At 39.9% G+C, this 14,758-nt stretch overlaps 1 protein-coding gene across 1 annotated transcript; it reads right to left on the reverse strand.

Annotated features, from left to right (window-relative positions):
• Nucleotides 1-2,616: 2,616 nt before the first annotated feature.
• On the reverse strand, nt 2,617-7,870 carry rgs18 (regulator of G protein signaling 18). The gene is made up of 5 exons (XM_076144908.1): nt 7,601-7,870; nt 7,133-7,237; nt 6,882-6,943; nt 6,191-6,357; nt 2,617-4,389 (listed from the first exon to the last, which is right to left on the reverse strand). The coding sequence occupies exons 1-5, from the start codon at nt 7,720-7,722 to the stop codon at nt 4,141-4,143; spliced, it is 705 nt and encodes a 234-aa protein (XP_076001023.1). The 5' UTR covers nt 7,723-7,870; the 3' UTR covers nt 2,617-4,140.
• Nucleotides 7,871-14,758: the final 6,888 nt, after the last annotated feature.

The following is a 14,758-nucleotide window of genomic DNA, read 5'->3' on the forward strand; positions in this document are numbered from 1 at the left end:
CTTGGGATTTCATATTTTAACGCACCCAAACATCAAATCTGTTTGTACTGACCCATATCAACAACGACAACATGACTCTACTGCAGTGAACAAAAGCACACTTCTTTCTCCAGCAAGGTGCGTTTTCTTTATCTTGCACATGGTGGCACTCTGGTCCTCTCCACCTGCCCACCTCTATTTTCTATCATCTAAGTCCAACATTCTGTATAATTGAAGACAGCATTGAAATTTGTTTCTCTCCATGTTGGCTTTATTTCTTTTAGTCATGTGAACAAAAATGTGGCTGCAGCACATAACTCTCCACCACTGACTGCAAGGTGTTGGGGTGATCAAATATTTAGGAAGTGATAAAGAAATGTCCCTCAATACATATCGACTTAAACAAACCAATACATTTAAATATATATATATATGTATACATTGTACATACCATTTCCTTTGATCCCCCTTGTTTGGGACAGATATCATGGAAACGGTGAGCAGTGTGGATCCTGGAGAGACCCGCCCCTCTTTCTTTATTTCCTCTAACCCCCCTTCGGCAGTAATTTTCATTATATATCTAGGGGCTGAAAAGGGGGGAGAAAATATCACAACAAATAAACAGCAGTAGAAAAACTGAAGAGGAACATCTCAACCACCATGAAGAAAACAATCTAAATGAAATTGAGTTTCAGAATATTCCTACAATACTGTCATCCAAATGTGAATAAAAGACATCACATTGTGTTCCAAAAGTCAAAACACACGATTGAATCCTCCACTCACAATCCAAGAGTCCTACTAGGAAACACGTCATTAATACTTTCCCTATCAGCAGATTTGTACCTTTACCAATCAATTATTAAAACAAATCCCTCTGTATATGAAAGCATCTTAAATTTACAATCTGTAATAAAATCTTTGTTGAAATGAAATTTCTTGCTGGAAGTCAACATGTTATATATGGTCCCTGACAAAATAAGATGAAATAAAATAAGATAAAATAAAATAAAATAAAATAAAATAAAATAAAATAAAATGAAATGAAATGAAATGAAATGAAATGAAATAAACTAATGGGACTAATTCACATGTAAATACAAAACCAAATTGCAACATATCATTCATTGAGTGTGGTGTGTAGTTAAAAAAAGTATTCACTTCAAAATAGAAAAATTAGATTTTCACAAAGCTTTTCCCTGACACTTGACACACTCCCTGCCTGCCAGAATTAATATCACTGCCTGAGCAGCGTTTAGCCTCAGGGCTGCAGAAATTGTTCTTTGAGTTATTTATATGAAAACTGTCATCTATTCATTGATGAATGTTCATCAATCACTGGATCCCACTACGTCCCCCTCCATTCTTTCCAGAGGAGCACATCACAGACAGGTCTGAACGGATGGTGAAAGGTAAGAATGCTCACCTCGAGACACTCCAACTGAACTTAACCTTCTGTTTGGAGTTGCACCGTAATTTATTTAGTTCTGTCAATACTGTGCCAGGCCCTCGGCGTCAATCACAATTGGATTTGTAAGGTTAAAAATTTCTCGACTCAATATCTGAGCCTCCAAGTCAGCAAATCTATTACTAAATTTGGCTCACGCAGAGCCAGATGAAAGCAGAAATCCTCTTAGATAGGGGTGTCTGGGACACATTGTTTGAGAAAATGAGACTACAGTCCTTGGAGTCCTTGTAAATTTGTCAGTTATAGTGTTATAGAAACATATACCAGCATATTAAGGAGTGCTTTCTTACTTTTAAGAGACATAACTACAAATTATGCAAAAGCTGCTGAACTGTTGGGATATAAGAATTATTTTTTATTGTAAACCAATTTGTTTGAGAAAATCTGTATAACTCTCCACTACTGAACGACCATACTATGAATCATTCTGTCTTAAACTCACCCTGCACACTGATTTTCATCAAGTTATTACAAGCTTTGCATGTCTGGGCAACCGCGTTGGTGCTCTTTTGTTTCCCTCTGAGGTCAGTGCTTTGGAAGAAATCTACTGGCACAGGCTGAAGCTGTGGTGATTTTGGCACGCCAGCTGCACTTCTACCTTTGTTGCTCCCCTCTCTGGATTTATGTGAGGAGACAGCCTGAACTGCAGTAACATCCTGGTACTTCCTGCATAATTAGTGTGAAATGAAATGTATTCCAAAGAGGTTATGACTGTAACTTTGGCCGAGATAAACATCACTACAAAGGCAAAGCTAACCCTGACATGTGTGTTAATGAGCTATCTGTGTGTGTGTGTGTCTGTGCGGGGACTTGCACTTGGATACCAGTTCCTCGTTCTTCCCTCCACATGCATATGCGATAGTTTGGAGGCAAAGTGGGGATCACTCTGACAGGTTCACATGATGACACATCTTTGAACTATAGGTTGAGCATGCATATACAGTAACATGAATAATTCTATGCTACAGCAGTAGAAGTCAGTTGATTGGGTCTACAGTATGAATTTTTCATTGATTTGGAATAGGGAGCTTCATAGGATTTCCCCCCACAATCGAAATATGCACAGCAAGTATTATGGTTCCATTTTTCACATTAGTGTGTCTGTGTCTGTGTGTTTGTGTCTGTATGTGTATCTGCGGTGGTCACTCTACTTAATGACACAAAACAGCTCATTGAAAGTATGTTTATTTGAATTATTCTACATGTTATGAATATCTTACAACAGAGTGACTACATGTATGATCATAAATTATTAGAATCGAGAAATGGTAATAAAATAAAATAACAGCAGTCAAAATTAATGGGATGTAATATTAGTATTGAAACAGGACATCTGCATTTTCTGACTCAGGAGATGGAATATTAATTCAAAACAGAAGTGAGAAAATTATTTTGCTCATGATCCCTCATTAAAAAGTTTCAGTGCAGTCACAATGGCTCCAGGCTTTCACTGTGAGCTGGTCTGGAGGGGGGTGGACACTGTGTGCGTGTGTGTGTGTGTCTGTGTGTGGTAGTGGTGGTGGGGGGGATAAAATCATGAATCCATTTTAATTGGATAGGGGTCACAATAGCTCGTAAGTCATATCAACATGATTGATGTTGCATTTAGTGCAGTTGCAGGGTTGGAGTAAGAGAAACTGCAATGAAACACCTTTGAAGTCAGGGGAGTGGTGTCAGTATAGATGGCTGGAGACTCCAAGTAGCTTCAGGGCGCTTTAGATAGATATTGTCTTTAATCATTCCAGTGTCATTCAAGTTTTGAAAAGCTTGAGAAAAATGAAACTCTTCATTGAAGCTCGAGTTCATAACAGTACAATGCCTCTGATAGAGAGAAAGGAGAGTTCGATATGGCACCTGCGTCGTTGAATGAACTGATTAATCTGATATCATGCCAGAGATTTCTCAATTCCAATTGGCTGGAGGGTGTGTCACATGTTTAGATAATGAATTTAAATGATGTGATTCTACATTAATATTTGTAGGATATAGTCAGTATCCATTTAGCTGATACTGACTTCTGGAATTCTAAAGTGCTATTTATTAATTTCAAGCTCCAACTCTAATTTCCCATTTAAAGAATGTAAGGCTTCAGGAATAAGAAATACTTCTGTTTCAATCACTGCCATGTTGCCATTGTATTAACGGGGGAAATCCCTACAATGGCACCCCAAGAGGCGGACAGGGGAGTCCAAACAGCCTGGATAGATCTAAGAAGGGCCCTGTGAGAAACTGTCCATGACTTTACAAGACATTTCAACAGAAGAGCACAACGCCCTGAAACAACCTGCGTCTTATTTACCAGCTTCTTGTTTCACTGTTCCAGCCCACCTTAAAAGTAGCATTACACCCATAGAGGGCACTGTTGAGTCATTTTCTGACTCAACAGACTCCTACAAAGAAAATACAGTATAATGGCAAAATGCGATGAAATGAAGGTGAAGGGATAAAACAGCAACTTTGCATTTTTTAAAGAAATGTTATTCCAAATATTGACTCCTGAAATTCCCTCAAAACCTTTCAGTGTGCCATCTTAATATTACTACAGTCCCTCCACTGTATATGGTTCTGCAGGCACCACTGACCCACTCTGACCTCTGCATTTATTTAAAAGAATGAAAACATTATTTTCATCATAGATTATCTCCCACATAATCCCCCTGACAGCAGAGTGAGCTGTCTATACAATGTTAGCACTACCAGGCTGAAGACGTTGCCTCTCCTCTCTCGTTGAATACACAGGAGCGTGACCTCCTGCGGAACATATTGGCACCTGGGGCCCTTCTCTTCGTGAGCCGCAGATAAATGTCAGAGGTGAGGAACCTGGGGTAGCAGTCCTTTCTCATCAGGCTGAAGATTTTAATCTGAGCTGCTTCAAAACAGCTCTTCGTCGGGTGCGTTATGTTTTTCTGGATGATCACCTTGGTCGAGTAGTCAATGTTGACCTGTGTGACAGATGAGACCGTGATGGATTAGGACAGAAAAGTGTGCAAAAAGGTCATTTACACCTTAATGAGGATTTGTGCATGTTTTTCTGTACGTAGATATAAATATGATATAAGAACAACATCCATTGAAACAGCAATAGTGGATGAATTTTCACCCAGAGAACTCATGAACACACAGGATTCAGAGACCGTTATTGTAAAGTGCAGCCCATTGACACATCTCTCCATCGAAGACCCTATATGCACGACTTAGATGGTCAAATAAATACCAATAAGTAAAGAGTCTGTTTGTGATTGCAACAATTCTCTCCGTGCTTGAGAAATGAATTCTCCTCAAACCACTTAGGAAGATTGTTTACCACGCAGGTACAAGCAAAGTCACTGCATTTATGGGTTTGAAAGCGAAGCCTTTCAAAGGCAGGAATAATGGGAACCAAGGCCGCAATCTGTGTTCTTTAGGATGCTTTCTGTTGCAGCTTTAATAATAGGTGAGAGACTCAAGGTGATAAATGGGAGTTGAGGAAGAAGGAGCTCATGGTACAAGGTGACTTTGGGTTTAAAGCCCAATCAGAGACAGGTGTCAGCTTGCAAACAGTGACCCGTGTAACACCGCAAACAAGCTTATTCAGCTTCTTTTTAAAGAGATGTTTTTGTGTAATAACAGTGTTCTGATTCTGATTCGAATTCTATTTCAGGGAAGAAAACTACTGACGTAGCTTTCAGTAACAAATAGTAATCAGCACGAACGCTTGCTTACAAAATATTCATGTGCATCAAACTGCAAGTATCTCACATCAACAGTATGGAAGGCGAGTGTAGAGTTTAGTCTGTATGCAGCATGTGCAATGATTTCTCTCGAGGTATCTTCATTTACATTTGAATCTCTTTGGAAATCACTTGAACTGGCATTTGCTTTCGTGCAACTGCAGTACGCTCCAAAACTTTAAAATCATTTCATTTGTATGTTTGATTATCATGGACTGAAAGTGTGTGGGCGACGATCTTTCCAGTTCTACAGCGGAATATCAAAACCTCAAACCCAGACACATTTCCATGGCCCATCTGCTTCAGGCCCTGACAGCGTATCAGATGGTGGTCGCAGCACAAGGCTCTGAGACCACAACCGTCTCACACGGAACAGCTCGACCTGTTTTGCAGCCCTGCTTGTGTGAAAAGCGTAACCTCAAGCTGCTGCCGCCCCTAAAGGTCAACCTGCTGTAGGCTGGTGCCTGCAGTGCATCAGGAGGATTCATGTGTTCTATTTATGACAGTACAATGACATTCATATTCCACACTCACTGATGAATAAACCGTTGCAAGGAAACACAAGACTGCAGAGGCTAAAGCCCACAATCACACAGTATCCTGTTCAAGTAATGCATGAATGATGACAATAAGAAAAATTGGAGTTACAAGGTTTTCCACGTGATCAGCATTTTTGAGTTTTGAATGAAATAATGAATAAAACCCCGCAAAGTTGGAGATGCAAAGTTTTCACCCACAGATATTCAGACTGCGGGGTCTATTTATGGATTATAGTAAATTCTTTTGAACTTTTTGAACGAAATCTGCAAGAAATTACGTGTTTCATGTTAAATTCAAACGTAACTACATCCATCAACTAAATGTAGTTGAGTAAACTTTAACTAACAGGGGAGGGGAAATACAAGTACCTCAAAAAATGCAATACTTGAGTATATTTTCTTAATTACTTTCAATGTCTGGCCACTCCATAGCCTGGCTCACAGCGTCACATCAATGCTTTACTATAGTTTATGATGAATAAACATTTTCATACCTCTTTCGGGGCCTCTGATTCAATAAAGACTGTATAAATGTATTTGGCTTTGGACAGCAGTTTGGTCTCTGAATCGATGGTCTTGTATTCTTCACAGGCCAACCAGAACTCCATGTTTTCCTCGCTGAACTCTGTCTTGAGGAACTGAGAGAAGGTTTCCACACCATCTGATGAAGAGGGTCAGAAACACACTCACTGTCACTCAACGCCGTGTTCACTTCACACACACAGCTGTCTGATCAGAGTCACACCACATCCGAAATTAGGCAATCGTAAAGGGCAAATCTAAAAATTCTCTGTGCGAACCTAATGGTGGTGAGTCATTTCCTCATCCAAAAGTCAAAATTCATAAATAATTCCATCATGAACTAACCTTTTCTACCTTCAACATAATTGTATATGTAATATTAATACAATCATACATTAGAATACTTTTCTAGCAGTTAGTTCTTCAAATGAGCAGTGTCTGTGTGATGAGGAAGTTGACCAGCTTCTGTATTTCTGTCTATGCTGACAAACACAAAAAGATGTAGTGAAACTCTTACTGCTGTCTCCATTAACTAGTTGCTGCCTCTAGCACTCCAACAGATAGTTTACAATTCAGATGGTGCAGACTGCTTGATTGCAGAAGGAATGGTATTGGACAGCAGTTTAACATTACATTTGGAGAGATTGTGGGCATTAATCTGACCTGAGTGCTTTAGCAGTTCTTCAAAGGAATCGCTCCATTTCAAAGCCGCCTCTGTTGGGATGCTGCAAAATTCAGAGAGGCGGTCAGTTCTCTGCTAATGATGCGGCAGAAAATGCTTTAGATCAAAGATGTTCAGTCCCCATATTCTTCTATCCAGAATTAAAACAATCTTTTTGGAGATTGAGGTTAAAATGAAGAATACATGTTCAAACAGGAACGCCTGGATATGAAAATTATGGATTTTGACTCACTTGTTGGGTGTCGGGTTTGTCTTTTTATGTGGACTGACATTTTCATGAGAGCCTGACTTGGTGAGAAAAAGGCTTAGTCGACTCTTCCTCTCCTTGTCTTTAAGTCTGCAAAACAGAGAATATGCCACATGTTCCACAAGCTGTATCTGTGTGTGTTTGTGTGTGTGCGTGTACAAGCACGAGAATTACACGTAGTCATTTACAAGTTGGCTTACATGTCGTGCTACAGAGTACAAACAGGCCTTTAAAGTTCTCCTAAACAAATTTTCTAGACACAAAGCTGGTAGTAGCTCATCGCTGAGGACACACAGCCTACTGTCACACTGTCACATCTCATAGACAGTCTCATGTACTTAAACATCACATAAGCCCATTTAGATTTCTGACATACATACATACATTAAAGACACTAAAACACAATATGAAATTCAGCATATATGGCTCAAGTAGACTCAAACACACACCAACCTTGTCGTATCGTCTTTCATTGTTGGTGCCTGTAAACGCTCTGTGCCCAGCATGTTGAAGTAAGCTTCCTCCTTTGGGGCCAAAAAGTTGAATTGAGGAAATAGAAAAAGCAACGTCTCCATGCTGGTCTGTCTGTGTTTGGTGTGCGTAACACCAGGCCACAAATAGCTGCCTCACAAAAAGTTTTTTAACCCATCACTGGTCGAGCCATCTCGTCTTTTATAAACCCTGTCGCAGTTCGTTTCCCATACCTGTAGATGTACTTCCTGTAATAGTGTAACCAATTTCACAGCAGTCATACAGAAACTCCCCTTCCCCCTGTGTTCAACATCCTGCCTGCTGTTTACTTTGAATTCACACACATTTATTGATGAGGTTGATAATCTCAACCAACCAAATGATAATGTGGATATTATACTTTATATGTTCTTCCATTGCTATAATGTGATCATGCAGGCAGTGTTTTGCATGAATCTCACATGTACAATTTCTTCAGTGGGCAATCTGGCCCCATACTGTGATAACGCAACATCTAAAGTCAGGGACTAGTCGCCAAGGATACGGCTTAATCACATGTTTGCCTTTGATTGCATTGTGAACACATCATGTACATGTTAACATACCATGCTGTCTCTTTGAGTCATCCATATTGCGGTGAGTTCAGTGAGTTTGAATAAATGGAACTTGCTGATACTCATAGATGTGACTCAGACATGCTAACTAACATGACGGAGCACAATGTGGTCAGTCACAAGTGAATTTCTTCATGTCAGCAACAGGGAAAGCAATTTTTTGGGGGATTTATTTATGTATTGCTACAAAGTTGTGGCTTGGTTTTCAAAATATTCAGAGAAATGTAGAGGAGCGGAGTCAGTAGCCTATAAGTAAAGGATTTGGTTTGCCGACTTAGTTTCAAAATTCGAATACTGTGAATAATTGAAATGTCTTCCGTCATTCTGGACATCATAAGACAGGTCGTGGTTATCCTGAGATTCCACTTCCAGCATTAACAAGAACAGACGCTGCAGAGACAGAAAGAATGAAATGTAATGAATAATAAAATGCGCCTGTACCGACTCTGGGCTCGGCTCTTTCCAGAACATCAGAGCTTTAATGGAGAAAGACAAACTCACTCTGACACACTGGAAAGCAACAGGGAATGGGTGTGTTTGGGTGCAGATGGAGACAAATGTGATGTCTCTGTCTGTGTGAGAGAGAGAGTTAGAGAGAGAGAGAAAGAGAGAGAGAGAGAGATGAGAAACTGTACCTGATAAGAAACCTAGACAATATTTCTCTGTGTCAATTAACAAACAGCACATTTAATTATGTTTTCCCTCGCTCCACGTTAGTTGATTATCCCAAGTGCAGCCATCATTGATTTTCAAGGATCATTCAACAATGGAACCACAGCCTACACACACCTGTGCTGGTACAGGTGTTTGGGAAAACTCCCACACACATTCATTGGATGCTACAATTCAATTGTTTCAGTCATCTCCAATGAAAATATGCAATTCTAATACAGAGAGAAAGGAAACGACAGGAGAGAAACTGCTAACACTTATCCTTTCACTCAATAAGTTTTCAAGCACTCAATTCTGCAAGTATGTCCCTTGTTTTCCTCCGAATAAATAGGTGTTGCGCAATAGTAGTATGAGCCGAGTCTCCTGGTTGGGGAAATGGCGGTGGTTCTCTCCAATTATGACATTAATACGCCTGAATGAAATTCATTATGAAATGTGTAATGTAGGTCTGTTACTCTGAGTTAGGCATACTTTACGTAAGTTATGCCTTTTAGACACGGAGGAATAATTGAAATACAATATCAACATGCATGGAGGACTCAATTCTAAAGGGGAAACACTGTGTGAGCGTAACATAACAGAGAGTACATGTCTGAACACTTTGACGGTTGCAAAACTTGAGGTAGAAGCTTTACGACATGCTTCCAATGAAGTCATACCAAAGGCCCTGCAAGTTTTGTTTTGATTTGTCCTTTACTCCCACAATGTCTTTACATCACCGTGCAACATATCTGAATTTGAATTTATCCACTCGGCACCACCTGGTGAGACACACCCAAGAAATGTTAGGCAATTTTCTGTCAGGTCGAGGGCGTTGCTCCAGTGACTGACACAACAGCCCCATCAGAACCAAACAGGCAAGGGAGCCTTAAAGAGACAGTACCTTTTTTCACTTCTTTGTTGCCACATTAATGCATTGTAAAGGTATCAAAATAGACCATTTATTGAAAATCTGTACAACAAAAATCCCCCTATGTACAGTATGTGTTGACATTGTGCTGGAAGTGTTGTTTCCTATCTAGCATCAATGCCAGTAAGCTGCACATCTAATACCCTGTGTCATATAACACCTGTTAGACCTCAGGCTAAATGAAACCCTTTCTCCCCTCTCACTAAAAACAACAGTTATTGATTAAAGAGTCAAATTCTAAGTGGCGTAACTGTGTGTGTGTGTGTGTGTGTGTGTGAGTGTGGTCCAATAAACTATGGCTGCAGTATGCTCTCCCTTCAGGTAAACAGGGGACTGCTGAGTCACTGAAAGCAAATTAAATAGCACTCATTTAGCCTCACGGTATGTATTTGCCTCTTGTCAACATACCAGATGAGAGAACCAGCAGATCAATACGGCCACAGAACCGAGAAGGTGCTCCCGCCATCTGGTCACAAGAGATTCCATTTGTTTCATTTGATCGTTTTGAAATAATATTCCTGTTTGCAATTTCAATGATTTAACTCTGTTGCCAGCACTCATTCCTTTATTAGATTCCCAACATAATGATAATAGCAGAGAAAAGGGAAGAGATTTGCCAGAGAACTTTGTCTAAAAGTGACTTAGCCTGAAGATAACTAGTTTGGCTCAAGTGTTTTTGTGAGAGTCGAAGAAGATTCAAGCACGAAACACTCACACTAACAAGAAAATACATGATTACACGATGCCAGGTGGAACTTGCTTAATGTCTGCAGTTTCCCCTGCATGGTGACTATGCTTCCTCATCTCGTTGGCTTATTACTTGAAATGTACATTTACAGATAGTGACAACGTGCAAATATATTTATTTATTAGTTGACTTTATTAGTGGTGTTTGGTGAAAAGGGGAAGTGATGGAACTATAAAGTGCTGAAGTTGTTAAATGGGGAAGGTGGGGTTTGTTACTTCCTGTCACAAAACATCTGTTTATATAGGTCAAGTTAAGTTTGTCTTGTAGGACTGTAGGGTGGTGTTAGTGAGTGAAAACTCAGTCAGTGGAAATATGTCACAGCATTGCAACATCCGCATGGTGCCTTCTTTCCTCACACACATAAAGAGGATCAGAAGCGAACCTTCCACACATAAAAACATTTAGATTTAGGACTGGAGAGCAGCATTTGGAATATTCTCTTTGTTGTGTTCCATTGCCTAATGAACAACGGGCCAGAGGGGAGATTCTTTTATCCATAAATTGGACATGGCAAGCCTTTGCATTTGGGAGTGCAGTAGAGTGTCCAGGCCTCAGTCAGGCCTTACTCATGTCTCACTGGGGTGCCTGATTGAAACAGCTCTCCCTGTTTCTTCTCATCATCCCTGCTCACACTACAGGCTCCTATCTCACGTTTTATATCAAAATGGAATCACTTCAAGTGCTTTTGGGGTCTTACTCATCTGAAGAAATGGGACTGACAAATTGGTTGAGTCCTGGTGTAGTGAGTAGTGATCTCGCGAGGTCATCAATCCATGTAAGATGAAAGGTCAAAAATAATGAAGTTGAACAAAACTGGTAACACAAAACCGTCAAAGTACAGGAGTGCACCAGCCTTCTTAGAGATACCCTACCATGAGATTTGTAAGTGATATTCATTATGTGATGTGATGGATTCCTATTAAAAGCTCAGTAAAACTTAATAACAATATTAATAAATTCCTGATTAGATTTGGTTTCTAGCACTATGTCTCAGGATTCAAGCTGGTCAGTAGGCCACTAAATGAATGATGATGTTTATGCTGGTTCCTATTGAAACCAATCCTAGATAAAGGTATGACTGGGCTCTGACAGAAACCTTGATGTGAGATTTCTTTTAAGCTCAATATTTTACAGGGGTTCTGTGTGCAGCTAGATTTTTCAAAAAAGTTTTCTCTAAGATTCTATAAGTCCAAACCAACATTACATAGACATAACGCTCCATGCCTACCTACCTGATGACACTCGATTCTGCAGGAAACTATCTGACAGCCTGAGCAACTAATACTAATTAATAAATTAATAACTGAAAAATAAAAACTGGCCCAAATATCATATGGCTGATTGTGTCACTGGTGAAGAGGTCAGAGGGCAGATCTTGGTCAGCCATGTCTCGTTTGACCAGGTTCAGGTATCTGAAGTACGAAAGACCCTGCAGGGAAAACCCCTCAAAAACCTGAGTCACCAGTCTTGAGCTTTGTAAGACTTCTTATTACAATTAAAGCTGTCCTCCCTTAGAAGTATAATGGATGTTTTCTTTATTCTTTCTCACAGGATAGACTGTAAACTGGGTTCACAGAGTTTTGCTTGGTGATCTGTTTTGCGATCAGATGTGGGATCTCCCTCATTAGATTTTACAGAAAGCTCAAGAGCTTCCAGGAAACAAGCTCTTCTTTTAGCTGGTGTGTGAGAACCGACAACAGACACGACAAGATGGCTGCTAACTAGTGACATCACTTCCTTTTCAGATGGTCACTCGCAGAGCAACGGAGGCGCCACATGCAGCGCAAAGCCGTAGAGACGCCAGGCGGTGGTGTGAATGGGGGAATGCACAGGAAAGAACAATGTGTTTGCTGTGGTTTGATGGGGGAAATGAGTCATCAACACATATATAAAATCTATTCCACACTATCAGATTTGGGAATCTACCAGTAATCATACCAGTCTTATGTTGCAGTTGGGTAGAATTCTTAAAAAGAATTCATTATAATCCAGTTCATGGCCCAAGCAACACTGAATAAATTATAGTAGTTTAAAAAATATATTAAACACTATCAAGGAGGTCTGGTTAATATGAATATTCCTTTACTTGTCTTCCTATGTATAATGTTGCCCAAGTTTAGCAGGTGCTTTGTTGTCATTGAGGCTCGAGAGCCTAAACACACTCAATGGCACCACCTAACGGCATGTTGAGGATAAGACATGTAGTTTAGTCAATTTATTAGCTGATTTGTGAAGGTTAGAAATCCTTTTGGAAATTACCATGATTTAACACAGGCACTCCAACACACACACACACGCGCACACACGCACACGCGCACACGCACACACGCCCACACGCACACACAATGGTGGAGTTGAGTCAAGGTGTCTGCAAGTTGAAGCTGTGCCTTTGTGCAGACGCCCTGACTGATGTGGTTGTAGAGCTGCCTGGACAGAACCCTTTATCATAGGTCTATGAGACTTCAGGAGGCTCTCAGTAATCAGCACGACATGCCAATAGTGATGGATTCAACGCCACAGCAACCCTGCACCAGCCAACACACATACAGTACGGATCTGAATTTACATGCCTGAGTCTTTCTTGATCAATAAACATTCACTCCCGAGGAGAGACTGCAGCTGCAGCCCGCCTGTGTAATCAGATCAAACTTCCCTTTGAGAAAACACATGAATGGGACAAACTCTTCTTTGTGATGAATCGTCTGTCGATGAACATGAGGGAAATTCGGTTTTCTCGCATCAACATCTGAAATTTAAATCCAATCAAAAACTCTTGCACGGATAAACATTTGATGCTTCTTGACTGTGACAGAAGCAAAAATCAAACAAATGCAAATAAACATTCAGCGACTTGTAATAAAGATTTCATATTTGCAATTTTACATTCAATGTATTTAGCTTTTATCTGCTATCTAAAAATCTGCACTGTTTTTATTTTGGATTTTAAGATATCCATTAGTAGAATTCTGCTTTTTCTACTGTGCTTTTTGGGGATTTTTCAGTAGACTTTGTGATTTTATTGTAAAATGTTAACATTATTTTAACCGACCACACGAAAAGCATTTGGATCGCCAATTAAGCCTGGGAGTGCAGCAGCTACCAGCTACCACCAAGAAGTAGTCATCTAGTTTCAGCTGTGTGAGATGCTGGAGGAGGGCTGAACACTGCTGGACTGCTGAAATTTACAGGCAAACTCTTTATATTCCAGATTCAACCTCACTTCAGCTCCATTGCAAGAAATCTTACACACGTTTGACTGCTGCACTATGAGAGAGTTTCAAGCTGTGACACAAATTGGAGTCTTTCTGCAGTAGCAGCACTTTGTGAAATCTTCTGCAGTCCTATTATATATCAAACTGCAATACGTGTGCTTTTTGTGTTAAATTAACATATTGATCGACTGAATAAAAATTTCAAAACTAAAACACCTCTGTACATCCACATACTGGACAGGATCATGCAGTTAACCAATGTTCTGTGTATTTATTTTCTTGTTTCACTGTTGCATGTTCTATCATTAGTTTTGCATGTGAATGTTTGTAAAAAGAGTTTTTATATGAACATTTCATTACTGACACTCTGCATTCTTGTGTATCTCTGGTCCTGAGTGTTCATGTTTTTCAATTAATTCATTCACCGGATAAGTAAATCTCATACTGCAAAACAGGCGGACGTATTATTCACTTAATAACACGTCCGTCTGACCTCCTAGACTCTAGGAGGTCAGACAGGTCGTAGTCATGGTGCAGACAGGGAGTCATACAGCTCAAGTAAATCTCAATGCTGCAGAATCTGTCAGCATGAAGGCCAAACTTCTCTTTAAAAGACACCAAAGAATGCCACACATATACAATACATGAAATGTTCCACATCAATCAGTCATCCTCTGTCCTGTTACGATTCACTGAAGGGAATCGAGATAGGTGTATTCTGTATTTAAAATGTAAAGATGAAGCATTTGTTGAAAATAGCTCATCCTATGTGGACACTATGGACTTCTGTACACACTATGGCTGCACAAAAGTACAAGATTTCCCTCTGAAATCTCCAGTAGAGGTTAAAAAATAACACCTCAATAATAACCTCAATCATAGCCCAGAACTCTACTGAAGTAGCACTTGAATAATATCTTTCTGCCTTTGTCCCTTCTCCATTAGCCACCAGCCTCTGGACTCTGACTTCTCTCAGCGTGTATA

Source organism: Genypterus blacodes, unplaced genomic scaffold, assembly GCF_046128005.1.
Source record: "Genypterus blacodes isolate CSIRO-AG114 ecotype Tasmania unplaced genomic scaffold, CSIRO-AGI_Gbla_v1 ptg000029l_1, whole genome shotgun sequence".
Classification (NCBI taxonomy): domain Eukaryota; kingdom Metazoa; phylum Chordata; class Actinopteri; order Ophidiiformes; family Ophidiidae; genus Genypterus; species Genypterus blacodes.

Coding starts and splice junctions, on each gene's coding strand:
- rgs18 (XM_076144908.1), bottom strand. CDS start 7,722: ATGGAGACGTTGCTTTTTCTATTTCCTCAATTCAACTTTTTGGCCCCA. Junction 6,944..7,132: donor ACAAACCCGACACCCAACAA/GTGAGTCAAAAT, acceptor TGAATTTTGCAG/CATCCCAACAGAGGCGGCTT. Junction 4,390..6,190: donor AATCAGAGGCCCCGAAAGAG/GTATGAAAATGT, acceptor TCTGTCACACAG/GTCAACATTGACTACTCGAC.